The sequence below is a fragment of the Adiantum capillus-veneris genome, chromosome 21, assembly GCF_014529385.1.
Source record: "Adiantum capillus-veneris isolate H3 chromosome 21, ASM1452938v2, whole genome shotgun sequence".
In the NCBI taxonomy this organism is placed as follows: domain Eukaryota; kingdom Viridiplantae; phylum Streptophyta; class Polypodiopsida; order Polypodiales; family Pteridaceae; genus Adiantum; species Adiantum capillus-veneris.
This window is the reverse complement of record NC_140951.1, coordinates 121,189,651-121,214,897: the sequence shown is the minus strand read 5'-3', so window position 1 is coordinate 121,214,897 and position 25,247 is coordinate 121,189,651. Positions and strand designations below refer to the sequence as shown.

At 47.5% G+C, this 25,247-nt stretch overlaps 1 protein-coding gene across 4 annotated transcripts in view; it reads left to right on the top strand.

Annotated features, from left to right (window-relative positions):
- Window positions 1-24,267, top strand: part of LOC147431636 (sugar transport protein MST4-like) — a 72,684-nt gene extending 48,417 nt beyond the window's left edge. Inside the window, exons 2-5 of one of the 4 annotated variants that reach the window (XM_086494162.1) lie at window positions 2,496-2,815; window positions 3,961-4,584; window positions 6,540-6,723; window positions 24,209-24,267. In XM_086494162.1, the coding sequence (XP_086350288.1) occupies window positions 2,496-2,815; window positions 3,961-4,584; window positions 6,540-6,723; window positions 24,209-24,252 (1,172 nt within the window). In that variant the 3' untranslated portion in view covers window positions 24,253-24,267. Of the gene's footprint in view, window positions 1-2,495; window positions 2,816-3,960; window positions 4,585-6,539; window positions 7,037-22,717; window positions 22,955-22,975; window positions 23,424-24,208 lie in introns of those variants that run through there. The other 3 variants (XM_086494160.1, XM_086494161.1, XM_086494159.1) reach the window with 3 other exon arrangements.
- Window positions 24,268-25,247: the final 980 nt, after the last annotated feature.

Below are 25,247 nucleotides of genomic sequence, written 5' to 3'. Positions count from 1 at the left end.
AGTATGTTACAAAAATCCAAATACATAAGCAAGGGTGAATAGCGACTGCATAAAGCAAAGAAATGAGAGGACATCCTTGCCTTATTGAACGTCCCATAGGCCAAGAGTCTGTGAGAAATCCATCCAACAAACCTGCCAAAGTGTTATGTGCACACAAGAAAAATACCACCTAGGATAGCTTAGGCCCAAATCCCAACTGTTGCATGGTATCTGCAGCGTAGTCCCAAAGAACAATATCAAAGGCCTTTCCAATGTCAACCTACATGACCAAGACAACTTGTCGAGTGTATTTCGCATGTTCCAGTCCAATGATGACATTCGCCTGGTTATCATAAATTTGACGTCGTGGAATGAAACCATATTGTGATTGACGTAAGCCTTCATGCAGAAAGCACTTGAGTCGATTAACAAGCATTTTGGCCATCAATTCATATACCACAGACATGATCGTAATTGGTCGCCAATGAGAGAACTCTTCACATAGTGCATGCTTGGGTATCAACTTAAGTAAGCCTTCTTTCCAAGAGGAGGGTAAGTCCTCCTGCTCCTAGGCTACATTCATCATTATCAGCAGTGGCAACTTAAGGTGACAAGAAAATTCCACAACAAGACCATCCCAACCTAGAGCTTTCCAAGCTGGCATACAATTTTGTCTGAGTGAAAACAACTTCCAAGTCTTGAGCTTGCTGTATCGAAAGAATGGGAGTAACATGTGATAGAAACAAATGACGCACTTGACAAGCTACGTGTGTGAGAGGTGAGGGAGCCTAAAAAATCTTGCCATAATGAGAGTGCAGGGCTTGTGCCAGCTCTTGTAAGGAGGAGGTCCACTCCCTTGATGAAAGTTTAATTCTCTGGATAGCTTGAGATTGCCTAGAATGATGCAAATGCTGGAAGATTGTTTAGAAGCACAGCCTTTGTCTGTAAAAGCCTGTTGGCGAGCTCGAGTATGCCATTTGGCCAATTTTAACATAGTGCAAGCAGAGAGTAACTCAGCCATCTTGAGTCTCAGTAAGAGAGGAATTGTTAGCCAAGTGCATTAATCCGTTACAAGTATCTTTTGCCTGCTTAACTTGTTCTCTCCATTGCGACAAATAATACTTGCCATAATCTTGGATGACACATTGAACACATGTAACAAATCGAAACCAGGCTGTATCCATATCAACATGCATATGAGATGTCAAAGGAAAGATGATGTCCACAATCATAGTATGAAATAGTTCATGCTTGAGATAAGCATTGTTGGCATGCAAAAGTCTCTTCCTAGGTAGGGAGTCATTGGCAGAAAAGGAGCCAAAATGTAGTTTCAAGCATATGGGAGCATGATCCGAGAAACACAGGGTATAATCAATCCTCATATCACATACAAAGTCATCATACTGCTGCATATGAAAAGATACCAGCGATCCAATCGAGCACGATACATGGATTGAGCATTATGTTGAAATGTGGATCCTAGATCATCCACATGCAAAAGGGGCCACAAATCCAATCCATGACAAGTTAGCTTAAAATGATCTTATGATTGTCGCTCCACATGAAGCACGTGAGAGTGCCCATTAGTATTATCCACAAGGTTTGGTGCATTATTAAAGTACCCGCAGAGAAATGCATTGGAACTCCAACAATAGGAGGACTCAACACTCCACAACGGTGTGCTATCAACAGACGTTGTGTATGCATATAGTCCGCCAAATTCAAAGACTTCCCCATTAACAATACGTTGGTGGATGACCATCTATCTCCCAGCCAAGTCATTGAAAACGAAGGTCGGGAAGAGCTCATGTCGAACAAGCATAAGCACTCCAGAATAGCCATCTGATCCTGCATAAGCTATCCAATAGCCCGTAAAGTAAGAAGTTTGTCCGGCAAAATGATGCTGGTTATGCTCTTGAAGAACAACTTTCGTCCGCTTTACATGTATGTACATAGTGCCAGGTAAGCCGCCAATTGTCGTGATTGCATAACCCACACACATTATAGGAGATGCAATTTAAAGAACTATGTATCCTATATGGTATATATAGTGGACGAGGAAACAAGAAAAAAGATACTTAAATACTAGTGCCCATTGGCACATCCTCATCAATTGTGGGTACATGAGGAGACGTATCATAACTTGGACTAGGAGGCATAATCACAAGGGACGCGGGACGGGAGAGTGGGGACAGGGCTCAAATGGATTTTTAGTGTAAAAAAGAGGGTGGGACGGCAAGTGGGGATGGAAAAGTGGGGATAGGAAGCCCAGAAATGGGCATCCCTTGTGACTATGCTAGGAGGACTCGAGAGGGGCACCTTGCGATCCCTTGTAACTACTACCACACACACACATACACGCGCATGCGCACACGCACACATCCACACACGCATGCATGCAGGCACACATATAAATGCACGTGCACACACCGACAATGTATTGAAGGACGTCTACATGATTTTCACCCACAGTGGCATCTTATGATTATGAAGCCTTTGTTTGAACTTTTGGGCAGGTGGTGTGGCTTCTATGGAAAGCTTTCTCTTGTACTTCTTTCCAGCAGTATATGCTCGAAAACAGAAAGCTTCTGAAAGCAATTATTGCAAGTTTAGCGATCCTTTATTACAAGCTTTCACATCCTCCATGTACATAGCGGGCTTGCTAGCTACATTTGTAGCATCACAGACAACACAAAAGCTGGGGAGAAAGCCGACTCTCATAGTTGCTGGTTGCTTGTATCTGGTGGGTGTTTGCCTAGCAACCTTGGCGCAGAATGTAACAATGCTCATGCTCGGCCGAGTTGTGCTGGGTTGTGGAAGCGGATTTGGAACTCAGGTATAGCTTTTGTCACTCTTTGACAGGTTAAGAATAATGATGCATTTTTGTGGCATTCTTAAACTGTGGTCCCTACATTGAAGCAAGGCATCTGCTTTTCAGGAAGGAACATCATTTGGGTAGATGGTTTAAAGGCTATAGAGAACAATTATTGCAAAAAATGGTCTGTGTGGTTTCATTAAAAGACTGGCAAGAGCTTACATCCATTTGAAGTTGGTTACCATCGCTAACCTTCTCTCCAACTTCAATCATGGGACACAAATCAATTTAAGACAGAAAGTTTTGTTTATTTTACAAAATAATGCACTTGAAAGATTGATAAATGTGCATGTTTAAAAAATTACAGTGCGTGTAAGAGATTCGTTAACTGATTGAACATTCATAAAAAGTACCATTTACTTTTTGTGAAGCTATTTTTGTCAAGGGAACTTTCTCAGCAGAGGTAATGCCTTTTAAAATTTCAAGTAGGGTATCAATTCAGCACCTAAGCTATGATGATTTGGAATGACTTTAAGAGATTCTAGATTTCGGCAAACAGGATGCTGATCGTTACGTTGCACTGTCCTTACACATGAGTTGTGATTCATGGACCATCACACAAATGCATCCAGAAATTTTAATTCTGTTATTTTCCATGTATGATGTAGGAAGACCTCAAGCCAGCTCTTTTCTTATGTGAACCCTCATAGTAATGTAGAATGCTTGGACTCAGCTACTCTGTGTCCTGAGCTTAATTGCTTACATTCTACTCGATCTCTTTAAGGTTTGATGCATACACTGTGGATTGCCTTTTAGATTAGTTCGACGACTTGCAATCATTGTTGTATCTTCAGTTACAGGGCATAAGAGTGAAATTGTATGCATCTGAAGCTGTTGGTTTTTTGGAGTCAAAATATTGACAGTGTGTGTGCAAGAGGCATGCGTGATTTGCTTTGACAACTGGGTACAAAGTACTGTTTGAGACTTACAGTTGTAATTTAACATCTCCACTTAGAAGCTGAAAGGATTCAAAAATATTGCCTAGGAATGTGTCGATGCTCATCGGATGTTGAGTTACTGCATTTTTTGTCGTGGTAGGCTTTCGACCAAGTGCAAATTTGAAATATGTTAGTGCATGAGCTTATCCCTTTTATGGCTTAATGCAGGCAGCACCGATTTACCTTTCAGAGATGGCTCTTCCGAGGCTAAGAGGGGGCTTAAACATCATGTTCCAGCTTAATGTGACGGTTGGCATTTTGATTGCAAATCTTGTCAACTCAGTGACAGCGAATCTTGATTGGGGATGGCGCCTTTCGTTTGGACTAGGTCTAATACCAGCAGTTCTTTCATTAGTGGGCTCATTGTTTCTGGTAGAAACTCCTAACAGCCTCATTGAGCGTGGACATTTGGAGGAGGGGAAGAGGGTTCTTATGAAGGTTCGGGGTACTTCAAATGTTGATGAAGAGTTCAAGAGTCTAGTGAAGGCAAGTGAAGTGGCAGCAGGAGTAAAACACCCTTTTCGGAACATGTTCAGACGAAGGAATTCGCCACCATTAATAATTGGTATCTTGATCCAAATCTTTCAGCAACTCAGTGGGATAAATGCAATCATGTTTTATGCACCAGTGCTCTTGGAAACTATGGGCTTCAAGAACAATGCTGCCTTGTATTCAGCAGCAATCACAGGCACAGTGAATGTCGTCGCAACAGTTCTTACGATCTTTGTGGTGGACCACTTTGGTAGGGTCCCTCTCCTCCTTGCGGGAGGAGCTCAGATGTTTATTGCACAGGTAGGTTTCTTGAAAGACTCTTCATGCTCTAGTATTTGCAACAGTCATTTCAGTTGAAGGCTTGCAAATGGAGAAGATTGTTTTGAATAGTTATGGGAAACAGGGAATGAAAACAAAACCAGAGATGGAAACAACAAAAATTTGAAAATCCCCTCGAACCCCCCCCCCCCCCTCCCCCCAAAACCAACAACAGCCTCCCCTCCCTCATGAGAGTTTCCTACAGCAGCCCCTGACTTGAGTATTTTCACCTGTTCACTTCCTCACAATAGATTGCTACAGCAACCCCTGCCCACGACAAGCAGGCCCTGCCCAGTAACACGTCTCCCGTACAGCCATAGGCCATCATCAGGCCGACGCCACCTGCTTGCGCTCTCGAAGCTACTCCAGCTTGCTTCCTTCTGGAAAATACCGTCAAGGAGAAAAGATACCAAGAGCATCTCCAAAGATTCCTGGCTAATTTCAATTTTCCCTCTGTCTAGGGGACATACATACTACTAGCTCTACTCTTTTCTCAAAAAAAAAATAAAAAATCCTTTCTGAAAATCTCAAAGCATAAGTGAAGGATGAGTTTAGGAAATGAAAAGCCCAATGGAAATGGAAAGTCTTCATCTCCATATAAAGAATTGGTCGAGTATCCATTTCTTCTTCTTTGCCCTTTTCTTTAGAGTTTAGTTTCCTTGCACTATGTAACTATAGTCGATTACAGACTTCGATTAGGTTATTCAAAAAAGATCTTCCCTTTAATATTATATGGTATACCTAATGGCTTCAAAAAAATTAAAATCCATTCATTTCTTCTATTTTTACACTCTAGAACATTAGTTTTAAGACAGAGAGGGCTTCTCTCAAACCACTTCAATGTAGTCATCCCTAAAAGATACAAACTCTTGTTAAAGGGTGATGTATGCAAATCAGACGTCACTTCTGGCTGGTGAGAGCAAGCTTCTCTTGTGCTGTTGCCAATGATGAGCCAACGATGTGATGGGCATCATCGCCACAATGGCCAAGAAACTCCACAGAATGCGCTCTGGCTGCATGATGACATCGAATTTGCCTAGAACAAAGGCATGCTCAAAGACACCCCTCCTCGCCCGAGCTAAAAACGCCCACACCTACAAACGCTCATACATTGCTCACACCTACAAACGCTCCTCAGTGCAGCTGCCTCAAATGCTATGATTTCTGCATAATCAAATTCACAAAAAATGCAACATTTAAGTTGGCTCCTTAAATGTTGGCTCCTGCACATACTGTTGCAGGGCTGCGATGAAGAGACTACCCATGCGGGACTTATGCAAGCTTAAGGCTTACGTCTCGCTTTGACTTTCCAAATTCCAGGTTGATCCTTCCAAATTATTTACTTTTCATCTTAGGAATCGTAATGCTTTTGCAACATTTTTCCTTTTTGCAGACATACCCGACATACTGGCTCGCTCTTTATTTTATTCATTTCATTGAGAGATTCCTCTGAATCTTAACACAGATATCCAATTAGCCTATAACCCTCTAAAAGGAGAACAGGGATTCGAACGCCGCCAGCCAGAAAGTCTAGCGCTCTGGAAGTTATCTCATAGCCAACCCACCATCCAGGTGGTTGTGACATGCATGCCAAAAAGCATAAAAAAAAAAAATGATTTCAAGGCAGCCGACTCCATTGCCCTTCCCTGCGCTGTTGCTGTCACCTGCTGCCGCCTTGCACTCTCATGGCCTTCGCCTGGCTGCGTCGCCTTGCCTCCCCCGTCGTGGGTCGCCACCTGCCTGCAAGGAATCTGCGGCACCCCTTCGCTTTGCCAGAGGGGATCTTCCCCGATTCTAACTATTAAACATTAAAACAGATTGGGTACACCCTACTCACACCCAGTAAATCTAGTTAAGATGTATGAAAGAGCTTCAATGCTTTTCTGTCCTTATTTCCATTTAATGGTTGACCATAATTTATGCCTTTTTTTGTTCAGGCTCTTATCGGAGTTATTCTTGGAGTAGACCTGAAAGACTCTGGTGGCCTTCCTCTTGCAAAATCAGTCGTCGTCGTCGTAATGATCTGCGTGTTTGTAATCGCCTTCGCATATTCATGGGGCTGTATGGGGATGCTGATACCGAGTGAAATTCTCCCTTTGGAAATAAGATCGGCCGGACAGGGTATAGTGGTTTCTGTAAACCTGCTCTTTACTTTCCTTATGGCTCAGGTTTTTCTATCTTTGCTTTGTGCGATGAAATATGGAGTCTTCCTACTGTTTTCCTTCATAGTTTTTGTTATGTCCGCCTTTGTTTACTTCTTCGTGCCTGAAACTAAGGGCATCCGAATTGATGAGGCCGACCTGTTATGGAAGGCTCATTGGTTTTGGAAACAGGTTGTTGGTGAAGATGTAGACAATAATGACGAGGCTGCCACTTCTTTTTTGAAGTCAGAGTCCTAAGAGCATTTTTTTAATAAGATTATTGCTTCATCAAATTATTTTCGTTCCAGTTTAAATATGCTTTTTTGTTCCATTTATGGCATGCGTACATTTGAATGTATTTTGCAAATAAAGGAAATATGAATGAAGTTGCTGGCCTCATATTGGCCCCTCGAATAGCTTGACGCATGGAGATTCTGAAGATACCAGGAGGGGAAGTTTGCTCCTTGTGCCATCATCTCCATATTTTTGTATGCAAATCTTGAACTGTTACAAGTGCTGTCTTAGGTGGCTTCAGTTGATATCCCCCCTTGTCATTGTGATTAAAATCTCTCTCTCTCTCTCTCTCTCTCTCTCTCTCTCTCTCTCTCTCTCTCTCTCTCTCTCTCCAGTTTGGATTCTCTCTCTTTACATATCATAGCTGTACCCCATAGTTCCACTTCCAGTAGAGTTAGCTCCGTCCCCCCCAACCCAACACACATGTATACACATCCTGTGTTAGTCTATTTTATTTGTAGCACATTTATTTTCATCACTACTGTCCTTTTGTTTGGCTACCTAGAGGATGCACTTGAATACCGTTCTGTCTCATAGGCCAACTTCGGCCTCTAGAAGATGTTAATAAAGCGGTCAAGACAGAGAAGCCCACTTTAAAAGATGTTGTGTGGCAGCTAGGGTGAAGCCAGAGAGAGAGAAATGAAATGAAATGTTATGTTAACGTCTTCAGAAGGCCAGAATGACCTATGAGACCAGAAAGTTACAATGTGGTGGATCTGATACAAAGTCAGAGTAACAAAAATGACAAAATAAAATACTATGGAATCCGAAACAGCTAGGTGTGATCTAAGCATATAGGTGGGATAGCTAAATCACAGATCACAAAAGATCCAGCTAGGTGGGATAGCTAAATCACACACCACGAAAGATCCAGCATCGGTCGCTGGCGGATCTCATCAATCTCCTCCATGGTCAATAGCCTGACCGGGCGTCGTGCATGTTGGGCCAAAGTGATCCGAATCCTCTGATGCAATCTCTGTCGATGCTGTGTAGTCCTCCACAGTCGTGGGCGTCTGGATCTCCCTAGCTCGGTCGCTCGGTCGATCAGTGTGCCTCCGGTGTGAGGCGGCGAGCTCTCCTGTGGTAGTAGCTCCTCCGGGTGTCCAGTGTTTGCTCTAAAGAAGTCTGTGATCCGTCTCTGAGACTGGCTGGCCTCTCCTCTCATCAGGCTCTCTCTGTGTCTGCACAGCTCGAGCAAAAACAGACCGAAGCATCTCTGATCCTCGTACCGCATGACTCTGGAGAGTGGTCCGAAGCCCTCTCTGAACAAGCAGTGGAAGCAGCCGCGTATCTCGTAGTAGACAGGGCAGTGGCATGTGTAATGCAACTTTGTCTCATGCTCCACGTCACATAGGAGGCATGTCCTGGCCTCTGCTAGTACTCTGCTGTATCTCCCAGTCTCGATCCGCAGCTGGTGTGAAGATGTGCGTATCTGGCCAATAGCACATCGTATCCCATGAGACAAGTGGGTGTCCATGTATCTGGGTTTCGTCACAAAACCATCCTCCATAAGCTGAAGAAGATGCTCTCTGTAGAAAGCCATCTTCGTGCCCAGCTCCTGTGCTGGCTGTATCCATGTCCTCTTGGTGTCTAGCTGAGTCAGGTCCTGGCGGATGAGCCTGGTGATCTCGGACTGTGTGAGAGTCAGAGAGGGTGAATCCAGTGAGTACTGGAAGGGGGGCAGTCTGTCTATGCTGAACCCATGCGCCTAAAACCATGATGTCATCTCCCCATACCAGCATGTTGTATCTCCCTTCATGGCTAACTGTCGAGAGGACTCAAGTGCAAGGCGGCATATCTGTTTCTGGGAAGTTCCCAGATGCGGTGTATGAAGGAGACAGATCTGGTGAGCGCCTCAACCACTAGTGGGGAGGCAGCTAGCTCTACTTGTATAATGGCACGTGGTATTGAAGCCTTGGCTCTAATGAGCCGTGAGATCATAGAGACTAGTGGCTTCTCCATGTCCCTCCATCCATCAATGCGACCTGTCCTCCCATGATGGTCCAATGAAGGTCCCCAAATCTCAGCTCCATAGAGCAATGCAAAAGCCACCAGGGTGTCAAAGAGCCAAAGTTTCGTCCGAGGCTCTTGAAACTGAACATGTGAACTGTAAGGTGCAGCGGAATGAATGTTTGAACTTTGCTCAAGATGAGTGCTCCGAACTGTGGTCAAGGTTCCTTTTACTTATGGAAGGGAGAGCCTTCCGTTCTTAATGAGAGAGTGCAATGGACACAAAGAAAGTGAATGGACACTGTGAATGGACGTGCATGAGACTGAGAGAGAGAGAAGAGAATACGACACCATAGACATTGTAAAACCCTCCCCCAAAGGCCCCACTCTCTATGGTGAGAGCGGTCTACTTATTATTGCACAAATCTCTACAATGCTTGGACTTGCTGACGATGTCGACGACGGTGAGGACGACTATGACGAGACGGGCTGAAATCGAAAAACTCTAAGGGCTGAAATCTGCAAATCTTTATCTGTTGGATTCTGACTCTATGTCGATGACGACGATGCAACGACGACGCGCTGAAAACGCAGATGCTGAAATCTGTGTTTTCCGGGCTGAAACTGTAAGCCTTGCGGAAACTGACCGTGCGGCGTGGAACTACTGCGGAAGGTGAGATCTGCGAGGTTCGGGGGTTCTTCTGCGGTGTCTAAGGGCTGAAAACTGAAAACGCTGGGGCTGATCTGCAAATCAAAAATGCTAGAGCTGAAAATGGTTCTGCTGTCGCCGGGTGTCCTGCAAATGCAAAACGCTAGGCTTCTTGTTGAGTCTTCTGTCGCCAGGGATCTGCAAGAGCAAAAACGCTGGTTGATCTGGTCCAAAAACGCTAGGTGGTTGCTATGGAGCAAAAACACTAGGGCTTGGGGTTGTGCTGAGAAGTTTCCTGTTGAGCGAGCGCTCCTGCTGCCTCTTCTGCCAAATAGTGCTAACTCTGGTTTGCTTATATACAAACTTAGCAAAATTGCCCTACCTACTTTCCAACAAAAGTCGCTTTAAAGTAATAAGTTAAAAATATCAAAAATAGGGAAAATAGGCTAAATGCATTGGAAAATTCCCCTGAAGGATTGTGATGGGAATGCTTATGATCATGCTATGTGCAACCAGAGGATATGCATCTACACTAAGTGACTGGGCATGCACGGTCTGCGAACAGACTCACAAAAGTGCCAGATCACTTTTAAATCTAGACTAACTCGATTGACTGAACCCTTGTCGTGCTGTAGCTTGTCCACGGACACATAGGGTTGGATATGTCATGTGACATCCCCTCCTTTTCAAAGTGAGATACTGGTACCGAACAGTATGGCGTCGAGGGAGATCGCCAATAGCATCCGGAATCCTGGAAGGGACTCTTCGCCGGCCCACTCTGATGTGTGGGTCGTGCAGTACTTGAACTTTATAAAGGTCTGCAACGCTTGCTTCTTTGGGCCACGCCGAAAGCGACACAAAGTCTTATGTGGCTCCTTCGATGCGTCGACTTCGTCGAGAGTCATGCTTCTTTCTTCTTCAAGAATCTCCATGGCTGAAAATTCCTGAAACCATTTCCAACTCAAAACCATGAACATACCTATTCCATGTAAAGTGACTGGAAAAAATATTGTCGTCCTAATAGACTGTGCATGCAATGTAGATGAACAAAGAGACGGAGTGCCAAACCATTCACCACACACACGCAAACAATGAGATCGAATCTTTCTCTTAGGATCTAGAGAAATCAACTGTGGCAATTCACAACGGAAAGGCCCATGCTTGGTGCTCATACTTTCATGCGCTCTTTCTACAACTGTGTCGTGCCAAGGAAGGGACATGAAATGTGACTTCCTTGAATGCATACTTTTCAGCTTTTCATGGACAATCCGCATACATTCATGCTCATTCATGAGGGAAATGTGCTCAATGTACAACATGTCATGCCTAGGAAAAGGGATCACATATAGACGCTGACTAAAATACAGGAAACGATCACGAATGAAACACGCAATCAATGCGTGCGTACTAATCATGCGAACACATAATACTTCCTGTGAGGGTTCTGTGGACCTACGCTCGAGAGCCAAGATCGGTTCTTTTTGAAGGGGTGCTTTGGACCTAGGTTCGAGAGCCAAGATCTATCCTTTGTGATTGAGCGAATCTGCAACGAGATTAGCTTCGCTAGAAAAAGCATCAACTAACTCATCATCCTTGTGAACAATCACGTCATCTTCATGCAAATCATCATGCTTGTGAGAAATCACATCTTGATCATGCAGATCATCATGCTTGTCAGTGTCATCCAAATCATCATGGGCATCATTATCATTCAAATCATCATGGGTATCATCATGCAAATCGTGTGTGTCATGCTTGGGAGAAGAAGAGACTGAGAGAGTCTCCGTCTCCTGAATCTCTTGCATCTGTGCCTGCACTTGAGAAAAAAGTCGCAAGAATTCTTTCATGTGTTGGTCTCTTTTCTTTTATGGCTTTGTTCTCGTGATCAAATTCTGCTTGTCTTGCTTTGTTCTCGCGATCAAATTTGGCTTGACTTTCTTTGTTCTCGCGATCCAATTTGGCTTGTCTTTCTTTGTCTTCCAAATCGTACTTATGCTCTATGGCTGCCACGTTTTCTTCGTATTTACGATCTATGTCTACCATTTCTTCTTCGTAGGCCTTTCTTTCTGCTTCTCTTGCTTCGCGTTCGAACTTGTTGTCCATAAACAACTGCATCAACTCCTCCATAGGAATTAGTGCAATCCTTGGCGTAGATGGGGAAGGGGGAGGGTCGGAAAAACCTCTTGGTGGGGAAAATTCTTCTTCGCCTCTCTCATGCTCATCACCTCCAAGCAAAGTATCCATTCCGCTTCGAGTGATGACCATCCACTGAAGTCTTGGGTTCTTGTGGTCTTGGTTTCTTAAGTTCACGAGGAACTTGGGTTCTTGGGGGTCTTGAGTTCTTGAGGTTCTTCTTTCGCTTGCAATATGTGTTCGAGAAGGATCTTCTCTTCACCCGAGATCTGCTCTTTTTTGCGGGCGCACCCCTTGGCGGCCTTGCGCTCACACCAAGGTTGCTTTTTCCCACCTCGCGTCGATTGGCCGGCGCTAAGTGCACGGTCCGCTCTCAATGAGTGAAAAGAGGCACAAGTGGAGGCTGGACAAGCCCTTCTTTCCTGGGATTCCTATCACTCTTCAAAAACACGATTAGGAACCGACACACCCAAGCGAACTTGGGTTCGTGCGACCGCAACAAGCAAAAAAAATTCTTGTGATTCTTTCCTTGAGTGATACAGAACACTGTCAAAGCTCTGATACCAATGTAAGGTGCAGCGGAATGAATGTTTGAACTTTGCTCGAGATGAGTGCTCCGAACTGTGGTCAAGGTTCCTTTTACTTATGACAGGGAGAGCCTTCCGTTCTTAATGAGAGAGTGCAATGGACACAAACAAAGTGAATGGACACTGTGAATGGACGTGTATGAGACTAAGAGATAGAGAAGAGAATACGACACCATAGACGTTGTAAAACCCTCCTCCGAAGGCCCCACTCTCTATGTCGAGAGCGGTCTACTTATGATTGCACAAATCTCTACAATGCTTGGACTTGCCGACGATGTCGACGACGATGAGGACGACGACGACGAGACGGGCTGAAATCGGAAAACTCATACGGGCTGAAATCTGCAAATCTTTATCTGTTGGATTCTGACTCTATGTCGATGATGACGGCGATGACGGCAATGCAACGACGACGCGCTGAAAACGCAGTTGCTAAAATCTGCGTTTTCCGGGCTGAAACTGTAAACCTTGCGAAATTGACCGTGCGGCGAGGAATTGCTGTGGGAAGGTGAGGTCTGCGAGGTTCGGGGGTTCTTCTGCGGTGTCTAAGGGCTGAAAACTGAAAACGCTGGTGGTTCTTGATGTTCCATCGTGATGAATCTGCAAAACATTGGGGCTGATCTGCAAATAAAAAACGCTAGGGCTCAGTAGACATAGATGGAGGCTCCAGCTCCGCCACAGAGGGACTCATCCGAAGCCCCCTCGCCCGACCCCGCTGAGCCCACCATTCGACTTGCTCTTTCGCCGACAGAGCAAGCGAGCCTTGCCGCAGAGGTAGAGCGCTTGCAGGCGACTTCTGTCATCTGCAAGGTTCTCGGCACCCGTCCTAGCAGAGGAGAGCTGCGAGACCTTCTCCAGGCCCGCCTTCTCGCAGAGGTGGGCAAGATTTTGGATGTCCAGATCCTCGGACGGGGGTACTACCAGATCGAGTTCGAGACTTCCGAGATGGCCTCCAAGGTCATAGCTATGAGTCCACTGGCCATCCGAGCATCACGCGCCCACTTTCGAGAGTGGCGACATGGTTTTGACCCGACTTCGGATGTGCTAGTAGAGGAGGTAGACATCCCCATCTCAGTGTGCTTTCCGGGTTTACGGAGGGAGTACCTTCCACTTCTCTCCAGGATTGGCTCCGCCATCGGGACTGTCCTGGAGACACCTCGTACGACAGCATCAGTAGCTGCCAAGGCGGCTGGCATCCCTTCAATTCGAGTTTTGGTCAGAGATACCCACACGCTCCCGAAGGTCATCCTTCTGCCTCGGGTGAGTGGGGGTTGGTTTAGACAGAGTGTGGAGTACTCGGGTCTCCCGAACCAGTGCTTCATTTGTAGACAGATGGGCCATCTTGCGAAGGCCTGTCCACGGAGGAGGCCACGACCTGCTCCTCAGCCTCAGCCTCAGCGTGAGCCCCAGCCTGCCAAGGCTGGGCCGCAGCCACAGCCAGCGTCACACCGCACAGATTCTGAGCCACCCTCCGAGCCTGGGGCTCCAGCGGCAGCCTGGCACTCAGAGTGGCCCTCAGGTGCCTACTCAGCAGCAGTGGGTTCCCATGTGGAACCACTTTGGTCCTCTTGAGCAGGAGGAGCCCCCTACGCCAGCCTCCACTTCCGCTTCACCCTCGCCAGCCACCCCACCCTCAGATTTCCCCTCTTCCTCCTCATCCCCTCCCCCGCTCTCTGCTCCCGTCCACTCCCCACCTCGCCCCCCTGTCTTTGTCACCCCACCCCGCTTCGCTTCTCCTCCGCCTCCCCCAGCTCCTGCTTCAGTGCCACAATCGACTCAGGAGACTGGTCCCTCGCCGGCGGCTAGGAGATCTCTTGGCAGTGCCTTTGCTACGAGTCGCCTAGCGAGAGAGGGTCAGCCCTTCTTGCGCCCCCCTCTACAGATTCAGACATCTTCCCTTGCAGCTATCCCTCGTGGTCTGACGAGCATTGACCTCCGACGCCGCTGGGATTTCTTCGATTACGGATTCACTCGCTTTCTCGGCGATTCCGCAGCAGACCACGAGGCAACCTGCTTCAGGGTCCACGCTCTGTTCCTCGCCGCTAGGGATAGAGGCCTTGGACTCAGCAGTTGGTTTCTCCTTTCCCCTCTGTGGTCGAACCGAGACAGAGTGGTCCCTAGACTCAGTGGTGGGATGGTTGCATACACAGGTTCTCGAGTTCTCTCACCACATGGGAGACCTGGGAGTTACAGATTTGCTGCAGACTTTGTGGCCACTGGCCAAGTTTACGGTGACACCCCCAGACTCAGCAGGATGTAGGCACATTGTGGTGTACTTTTTTGCTGATATGCAGTGTTTGCCTTGCTATGTATACATTCATGAGGACTCCTGGACAGAGGAGGTTGCTTTACGCATGGCTCGCTCTGCATGGGCTTGGGCCAGGCACTCACTACAGGCTCGCCTATCTAGAGGACGCTCGGACGCGGATTACTCCCCATCCAAGCCTGCCTTGAAGATAGCCCGTCTTGCTGCTGCGGCAGCATTTGTTCTCTCTCGCTCCCCATGAGGATCGTCTCGTGGAACGTGCAGGGATTAGGTGGGCCCCAGTTTCAGCGATAGCGGGGCCGATTGCGTCAGGAGCTTCAGCGTTGCCTTGTGGGAGGAGAGATTGATCTCCTTATGCTTCAGGAGCACCATTTGTTTGAGAGCCGCATTCGGCGATGTGGTCAAATTCTGCGGGGACGTTATGATACCTTTTGGCAGCTGCTTTTGGACCTGGAGGCATCCAGGGTGGGGTATGTATGACTATTGCGGACTCATTGCCGTAGGCCATTGTGGGCAGAGGGATTATTGTGCCAGGCAGGGCTCAGTGGATTACTTTGCAGGTTCAGGGTGGCCTTGTGGGCTTCCTGAACATCTATGCGCCCAATGTGGCAAGTGCTCGTGCAGAGTTTTGGTCACAGATTGTTGAGTCTTTGCCACAGGTTGACCATTGGTGTGTAGGAGGGGACCTCAACATGTTGGAGGACCCCTCTGACAGGATCGGAGGCAGCCTTGCTACTGTACATGGAGTCGAGTTAGCAGCTTGGGAGAGGTTGTGTATGACTTTGAGGGTCTCGGACACATGGCAGCATTCTGGCTTTGTGAGGCCTCCATAGAGTCTTGCCTTCTCTAGGTCGGACCGCAGAGTGGGAGGAGTGAATCTATCGCGGATAGATCGCTTCTACACTAGTGACCACTTCAGTGACTTGGGGGGATCAGTGGGCATCTTGGCAGGGACATCCTTCTCGGACCATGCACCAGTGATCCTCACAGTGGCAGACAGGCAGAGGAGTGGGAGCAAGATGCTTCGCATCCCAGAGCGGGTCTTGTTGGACTTAGCACTCAGAGAGAGGGTAGAGGCTCTCTGGACAGAGGGCATGGACAGCCAAGCTCGACCTGCAAACAAAGTGGCCTTAGGCCTAGCTCAGCTTAGCCACTTTTTTCTCCAGGAGTCTTTGGCTCGACGGGCTGCAGCGAGAGAGGAGGAGCAGCGTCTCAGACGAGGCATTGCTTCACTACAGAGGATGCAGGAGCAGCATCCAGACAGTCCATGGTTGGAGGAGCAGTTACAGCAGGCTCGACATGAGCTTGCTTGCACAGAGGAGAGGCGCCCTGAGTTTGCCTTTCACCGACAGGCATCTCAGTGGACTCAGATGGGTGAAAGAGTGACAGGTGCTTTTTTTGAGACAGTGGGACCTCAGCACTTGCATGCCAAGGTCAATCAGTTGAGGAGACCCGATGGGTCAGTTGTTTGTGAGCCTGAGGATATGCGTGCAGTTGCTACTGACTTTTATCGTAAGCTACTGTCGGCTGAGCCCCAATCAGAGAGACAGGATGCATGCAGGGAGCAGGTGTGGGCGCAGATGCCTTGTCTTGTGACTGAGGAGATGTGCTACAGGCTAGAGCTACCTCTTCAGCTTGAGGAGTTGTACACGGCTCTTAGGGCCCTCCCTCGTGGTAGCTGTCTAGGTGAGGATGGGTTGACTCCCAGCTTCTTCTTGGAGTACTGGGACCTGCTTAGCCCAGATCTTTGTAGTGCCTTTCAGTACATTCTGCACACAGGAGTGATGCCGGATAGCATGAGTGAGGGCCTGATTTACCTCATTCCGAAGGAGGGTGGCTCCTTGGATGAGATTCAATAGTGGCGCCCCATCACCATCCTCAACTCAGCCTACAAAATTCTTGCCAAGGCTCTGAGTTTCAGGATTCAGCCACTTTTAGAGAGCCTTATACATGGGACTCAGACAGGTTTTGTCAAGGAACGCAGTATCCTTGACAACATCTTCACTTTTTGGGAGGCTTCTGCCCTGGCACGTCTCCGTGGGGAGGACCTTGTGATTCTTCTTCTCGATTTTGAGAAGGCATACGACAGAGTTGACTGGGACTTTCTAGAGGGCATGCTTCGCAGGATGGGCTTCTCAGATGCTTGGATCAGAGGGGTGTCAGCTTTGTACAGGCAGGCTCACAGTCAGGTGCTTTTGGCAGGAGGTAGAGGTGAGCGCTTCATGCTCACACGATCGGTCAGACAGGGTTGTCCTCTTGCCCCCTTTCTCTTTCTGTTCTATGTGGAGGCGATGAGCAGATTTTTGGTGTCACAGCAGGTAGGTTTGAGGGGCTTAGCACTCCCTATACGGGGAGATGAGCTTTTGGACGCTGAGTTTGCCGACGACTCAGCCTTGTACTTAGAGGGCCAGGAGGCCAATTTACACAGATGTGGGCAGGCTTTGGAGACCTGCTGTGCATTGGGCGCATTGATCAACTGGAGAAAGACAGTGGCTTTCTCGGGTGGTAGTGTTCCTGTGCCAGATTGGATGCCAGGAGAGGGTTTGAGGTGGATTCCTCCAAGGACTGCAGTTCGGTACTTGGGTTGTCAGGTTGGTTTGGATTTGTCCCCCGAGCAGCAGATTGCTCCTCTTCTCCTGTCCATCAGGAGAAAGCTGTTACATTGGAGCTCAGCACGACTTTCGCTGGCTGGTAGAGTAGTAGTTGCCAACCAAGTGTTGTTGGCGACTATGTGGTACATCACTTCTTGCTGGATCTTCTCGAGTTGTTGCATCAGCCAGGTAGAGAGGCTGATTAGGAACTTCCTTTGGTCAGGTCGCGACACGCAGATTGCCCGAGCCAAGGTGGCTTGGTCGGTCATCACACTTCCTTGTTCTCAGGGAGGGCTTGGGATCATTGATCCAGCACAGCAGAGCAAAGCCCTTCTTGGGAAGTTCGTCGTCAGAGGACTTCTTCCAGGCGAGGAGCCCTGGAAGGAGTTCTTGCTGCAGAGGCTTCGTGCCAGGGTGCCTCAGTCAGGAGGCCCTTGGCAACCTTCGACCAGATGGATCTTTACAGAGTTGCGCCGAGTTGGTTTGAGCAGGAGACTGGAGGACCGATTCGCTGTGAGTTTGCTTCGTTCTTGGGAGCTATTACGGCGTGGCCTAGAGCAGAGACAGTCGACGTGCACGGAGGAGCGCCTACGGCAGCCCCTCGTCTGGAACCCCATGGTTAGCACTCAGAGAGGCCACTTGGTTGGGAGTAGGCCTCATGTTTCTTGGGGTCCCATGGCAGCAGGTCCAGCGCGCTCTCTAGGTGACTGGCTAGAGTTCATAGGTTTGTCAGAGGAGGTTCAGGCTGTCCAGCTACAGGGCATGAGAGGGGTTGAGAGCATGTGTCAGGACATCTCAGAGTCAGTTCCAGCTGAGTGGCTCACGCCTCTCGAGCCAGTAGCCCCCCGATGGATGGGAGCCTTCACACGACTGGAGGTTCTCATTTCGGTCAGGGCTTGCTCAGAGACTATCCCAGCCCTGTTCTTCGAGCTTCAGGGTGGGAGACGATTACAGCGAGTTGCAGTTGAGGCCCCGCAGGTAGCAGAGTGCTGTTTCCGGAGGATCCGAGTTGTGGGCATCTGTGGGAGGACTTGCGTCATAGACCCTGACCCAACAGCTCTTGAGACAAGACACTGGAGGCTATGGGCTTGGGAGTGTTGTCCACTAGCACGAGTACAGTGGGATCCTGGTGAGTGGCTATGGAGAGACCCCCTCTCTTCTGCAGACCGCCCAGGAGTCCCTTTCTTTCAGTACACTGTTCGGCTTGGACGTCATATACTTGCAGCACAGAGAGAGGCCCGCCCAGCTGCAGCACGTCATTGGCAGGAGGAGGGCCTCACAGTTGAGTTCTTGGCAGCTTTTTGGCAGAGGCTGTGGGACTCCAGACAGCCGAGGCGCGTCACTTTGTTCCAGTGGTTGGTTGCACACAGAGCCACAACAGTAGGGAGCTGGCTTGTGCATAGTGGTCTCTCGGCCGCATGTACAGCCTGTGACCAGTTGGTGGAGAGTCAGTGACACTATCTTTGGGACTGTCCCTCGGCCCAGCAGGTGTGGCTACGAGTTCTTCGGGTGATGCCTGCCCTCTCCACGGCTCGACAGTACACTTGGGGGACAGCGGCTTGGTCCACCCTCACGGGCCCGGCACTTCAGTTTGAGCTATCTTCTACCAGCAGGATGATAGTGATACAGGGGGGGCAACCTACACTCCAGCGTGCTACAGACCTTATTCCACAGGAGTGGTGCAGTGAGAGAGAGGAGTGTTGGGAGCTCATCAGCGGCCTAGCTCTCTGGTTCATCTGGCGGGCCCGTTGTTTCCGCATCTTTGAGGCTCGCCCTGTGCCACCAGCAGAGACTGTTCGTGACTTTTGGCTTGAGCTGATCCATACTCTCAGAGGACAGCTTGAGGGACTACAGGGAAGCTTCGACCGCATGCGGGAGCGCCGCGAGGCTTTCCTTCGACTTTGACGCCTTGGGCCTTTCTACACCATGGTCCAGGGGGTGCTCAGATGGCACTACTGTCCACCTGTGTGGCTTTTCCCTCCTCCCATCTCTTGATTTAGCCCCATTGTATATATGTTGTTTTTTCATTGGGAGAGTCTCCCCATCATGCTTGTTGTAGCCCTCTCTTGCAGAGGTGGATGTAGCCGTATGGGCAGTTTTCATTTACTAATAGAAGGATCTTTTTCTCGGAAAAAGAAAAAAACGCTAGGGCTGAAAATAGTTCTGTTGTCGCCGGGTGTCCTGCAAATGCAAAACGCTAGGCTTCTTGTTGACTCTTCTGTCGCCAGGGATCTACAAGAGCAAAAACGTTGGCTGATCTGGTCCAAAAACGCTAGGTGGTTGCTGTGGAGCAAAAACGCTAGGGCTTGGGGTTGTGCTGAGAAGTTGCCTGTTGAGCGAGTGCTCCTGCTCCTGCTGCCTCTTATGCCAAATGGTGCTATCTCTGGTTTGCTTATATACAAACTTAGCAAAATTGCCCTACCTACTTTCCAACAAAAGTCACTTTAAAATAATAAGTGAAAAATGTCAAAAATAGGGAAAATAGGCTAAATGCACTGGAAAATTCCCCTGAAGGATTCTGATGGGAATGCTCATGATCATGCTGTGTGCAACCAGAGGATATGCATCTACACTAAGTGATTGGGCATGCACGGTCTGCGAACAGACTCACAAAAGTGCCAGATCACTTCTAAATCTAGACTAACTGGACTGATTTCGTGTTGTAGCTTGTCTACGGACACATAGGGTTGGATGTGTCACGTGACATGAACACATCCTCTCCAATCTACCCAATGCTGCATGGGCTCTGGTCAATCTAGTCTCTGCTGCTCTTCTCAATGAAAATGCTGGTCCACTAAAAACCACTCTGTAAGCATCTGTATACTCCTCAGTCTCCTGGCCGTACGTGAATGCGGGCGCTGACCTCTTGATCCACTGTGGGGTCGTATTAAATACCATGACCTTGGTTTTACCAAGGTTGACAGACAAACCACTTTCATGGGCAAAGCTATGCAAAGCATGCAAGTGACGTTTGCATCCCCTCTAGAGAGTCGGAGATCAACACAAAATCATCAGCATGCAACAATAGTGGGATCCATGTTCCTGCCAGTTGTGCACCTCTATCACCATCTCTCTCAATGTAGTCAGAAACCTCATCCACATACATACCAAACAGAGTAGGAGAGAGCGGGCAACCGTGCTTCACCCCAATAGTGGAATGAACTGCTGTAGATAGGCCCTCTGAGGTGCGTACATGCCCCACTACTGACCTGTACAGTGCCATGACCCCCCAAATGAGCTCGGTGGGTACTCCCATCTCCTGTAATCTGCGCATCAATCTAGCTCTGGGTACGGTGTCAAATGCTTTGCGGAAGTCCACAAAGTTGCAATAGATCCGTCTCCCATGTGATCTGCCCTCCTCAATGATGGCTCTGAGTGTCAAGATATGGTCCAAGAGTAGAAAAGCCTCTCCTGAATCCTGCCTACCCGGCTGCGCGTACCCCTTCCCTCTTTGCCCATCTACTCAGCTGCTGCTCAAGAATGGATGCGTACAACCGTGCCAATGTGTGTCCGATCATCATAGTGCGATAATTCCCAAGCTCCATAGGGTCTCCTGACTTGAAGATAGGTACAATAGTAGATAGGCTCCAAGTATCAGGCAAGCCCTCACACATGGCACAGCTAAACATAATTGCTAGGAGCTCTGCTAGTAGATCTCTGGCATGCATGAAGTGCTCAGCCACTAAGCCATCACGATCATATGCTCTCCCAGTCCTCATCCTGTCAATGGCCTTCCTCACCATCTCAGCGGTGAAAAAAGCACATGTGTGGGGGCATGGATCGGGGGGGTCGGGAAGGGGCGGCTGTCCAGAAACTGTGTAGAGAGATGACGCGTACTGGCCCCAAGCCTCTGTGGAGGTAATGGCAGGGGGAGGTGAGTGCTCATGAAAGAGCCACCATGCCTCCCGTGAGTCGTGACTCAAGAATAGCTGGTATAGATCCTGCTCTAGGCGAGCCAAAAATGCTCTCTTCTTCCGCCGCACTAGGCGTCAGAAGTCAATCTGTGACTGTCTGTGAGTGATGTCCCCCAAAAGCACCTCCCTCTGAAGTCTAGCTCTGGTCTCTCGGCATTCCTCATCATACCAACTGTTCTGGGGCATGCTCCCAGAACGACGTCTCTGCTCAGGCTGTGTGTATGCCTCTGTTGCTGCATCATATAACATCTGCGTCAGTATAGTAGTAAGCTCCTCCAAAGGTCGCCCTGGCTCTTCTATACACAAGCGTCTGTAGATCCCATCTATGTATACAGAGTCCGTTTCCCGCGTGAAGGTGTAGCAAGTAGGAGCTACTGCCTGTGGCCTATGTGCTACACTAAACTCGAAAGAGATGGTCAACGACACAAGAGCATGGTCCACTGCCACACCAATAGGTCTGGGTCCAACCGTGAGGTCCTAGATACTAGAGATGAGACTCGGTTGTGCCATGACATAATCCACTGTGCTAGCTCCATGTCTGTGTGGAAAGCATGTAAAACCCCCAGGAGCGGGAAATCTCCGTAGGCCATTCAAGATGACCAATCCATGTGCAGTCCCCATGTCTATTAAGTGTCGTCCATACTCAGTATGCTCCCCATCTTGTGATAGTCTACATAGGCCTGTCTCTGCACCATCCAGCTCTCTCAGCATCTCTTCTGAAGTATCATAAAAAACTATCTGATGATGAGTAGTCCTAGCATTGAAATCCCCTAGAATGATGATGTCACCATCTCTAGAGAACTCCCTGATGTCATCATCCAAAAAATAGAAAAGGGGAACTGTCCTCTGGGTGGTGCATACACTGAACTCGGGGGAAAGTAGCAAATAGCAATGTAAAGATATCTACCTGTCTTTGCTCTCAATCTCACCCACATGTACCTAGCTTGCTCATCCCTGCGAGCTATGTGTATCAATGGCTGCAACTCCTCCCTGAATAACACTGCCACTCCACCTGAGCCCTGCCCTCTGTTCTCTGATTGTGTCTCGTGTCTACATGTGGTCTCCCATCTGTATCCACTAATGTGAGGCATAGACTGCCCGGGGGCCTGATGTGTCTCAGAGTAGAAGATGATATCTCTCCCACTAAAACTTTCCTCAAAAGCACCCACATCTAGACGCATAGATCCATTACAATTCCAGGTAGCAACTTTGAGTGTGGTCCCATAGGTCTTACACGGTCATGTGGAGCGTGGCTCCAATATCACCACTCTTCCATCTCGGTAAAAAGCAATCTTATCTTTTTCCCTTGCCGCTCTAATCTCTGGCATTACCTCTTGCATATGAGCTATCTGTGAGAGGGTGAGGAAGATGCCCGTTTTCTTAAGAGTTGGTCTCTTCTTCAAAAAGTCCTTCTTCAGTAAGAGTGATCATCATTAAGCGCTGATCTTCATGGCACGCTATGAGACGGTATGCATGACATTATGGAATGGTAATGGATCTTTGAGGTTAGATGCATGTTACTTTGAGAATACATTTAGAAACTCAGATGTTGCTATGTATACGGAGACTCACCAATGTGCACGTGGACAGTTGTCAGGCATTCTGTACCGAGAGGAGCTCCGAGATGTACAAGTTGCGTAAAGAGATGCAGATGCCCCATACATGTGGATTAGAATATGAACTTATAGACCTCGAGATATCTATATTGCACTATGTCACATACTGAGTTTGCCACTCGGAGAGGTCTGGATATGCCCCATTGTATGAGATATCATGAAATATTTGAGCAATGGGGATGTCTTGTTGGAAGGGGGATTTTAATGCTCACACAGGTGGTCGTTGGTACAGGATTTCAGTTCTATGAGATGTTTCAAGAACTTGCTCCAAAAGAAATGTGTACTCCGATCAGCCCAAGAGGGGTGACGACATATGGCACACTTCTGCTATTGCTAGGGAGCACACATGGAATGGCTTTTCTTTATGGACTATCACAGTGGCCACATATGGTGGAACACTAGAAAGGGCGGGAGCAAAGTAGACATTTTGATTGCATCACTGAGCTTGATATATAAGACATCCAAAGGTTTGATGTTTCAGGCAAGCTGATTTGGTGTAGCCATGGATCATGTTATTTTAAAATTTACAGTGGTGTGGAGGTTTTGGCAAGGGAAACAATTACATTCATCTCATTTTCCTCCATATGAATCCATGGAGGCGACCACAGGTGGGCTAATCCAACTGAATTTACATATATTATTAATGAGATCACAAAAAAACTTGGCAATTCTTTTCCTAATTGTTGTTTAGATTAAATGTTAGGTTATTTTTTGTTGTTTAAGTTTTGAGATTTATGTAATAGTAGTCAATAAAGATTTGATTAGCAAGTGGATGATTCTTAATTTTGTCCAATATGGCAACTCATACCATATTGAGAATCTGACAATCCCTAGGGGAGGCGCTTGTTATACACCTCCTCCAACCATTCTAGGGTGAACTTCCTTACGGGCTCCTTTTCTAAGAAACCCTCTCTTAGCTCATGTGTCTCTGGAAGATATGCTCGATGGCCGTCATAAATCTTCTTCCTCAGCATTGGCGACTAGCGTGTGCACGACCTTAGGTCACACACGACACATGTTGTAGCCACTAGTTTCAAGTCTTGCACCATAAACTAATTTTAAGTCTTGCACACGCCACAAACTAGCCTGAGGAAATTTCGTTGTTCACATATCGTTTATTGTGTGTTGAATGATTGCTTACGCATTCTCCAAAGCTGGACAGTCATGCATTGTATACATTAGAATGCCTCTAGAGTCTAATGAAGGCGGTACAGGTAGAGATACTTGAGCATTCTCCAAAGCTGGATAGTCTTTAATCGTATACATAGGAATGCCTCATACATGCCCTCTACTTCTAATGCCTATCCAAAATTGTAGCTCTTCAAGTAGGAGACAAAGATATACATCCACGTTCTTCACTTTATAGCGAGCCATCACAATCAAACTTAAGAATAAGCATTCCTTCTTGGTTGCTAGTCACAGTAGAATATTGTATTTAACAATGACAATTGGCCATACATTGTAGGATGTGGATCCTTGCTTGAATGGATTAACGTCGTCTGTAGCTAAACCGAGCCGCAAATTCCTTGGATACTACTCAATATCCGGCTTGTTGGGTGTCCAAGCCACACTATCTGCAAGAATCCTTAGCACGCCATTCGAAGATTGATTCTCCTTGTGCAATGATGATGGAGCGGCCATTGACTTGGATTTAAGGGGTGCTTGATGCAAGGCACCAGCCGAAAATGTATGAGCACCTTTTGTGGTAATTTTTGTTCTTGGAACCCTCTACACTTCAGACATTTCTCCATTCTTGCATGCAGCATACCCTCGTCTAAATAGAATGCAATCATTAGGACAAGCATGAACTTAGCTGCTTATGCTTTCTTACATCGCGTGTTGTCTCAATGTGCTATCACAAATTGGTTCGCATGATGATGAGTGCAGAGAGACACACACACTCTTACAACGTGAGATGGAACTTGGTATACATTCACATAAACATGCTCAAGCACTTTTTCATTGAGTTGCCTCATGAGGCTATCGACCATTAGTCTCTAAGTCAAAACATTGTAAAATTTTTACAAAAAAGGTGTATCATACTATATGGAGGCTAAAACATGGGATATCACATGATCACAATGAATTGATGGCATAGCATTTTTCACAAGCATGTGAGATATTGGCACCAAATATGGCTCACATGTTCAATGGAGCAAATGTGAGGGATTTCCAATGCGCTTGTAAGACCATACGATTGTACCTCTATATGAGAGCGAATATCCTATTGTTCCCACAACTTAAGGATTATAATGATCGGCCATCTCTTGGCCCAAATACATGGCTCTATCTTGAAGGAGGCTTTGGATAGCTAGACAGAGATGCTTTCAGCTAGTAGATTTTTGCACAACATTTGATACAGTGCCATGTGCGAGATTGATGAGGAGGCTATGGAGTCCTTGGGAAATACAGTGGAGCATTTATGCCTTGTACGAGACAGTGACGAGAAGAGTGTGGGCCCTTAATAGAATGCCCAATTTAGTAAGTCACACCATTGGAGTGAA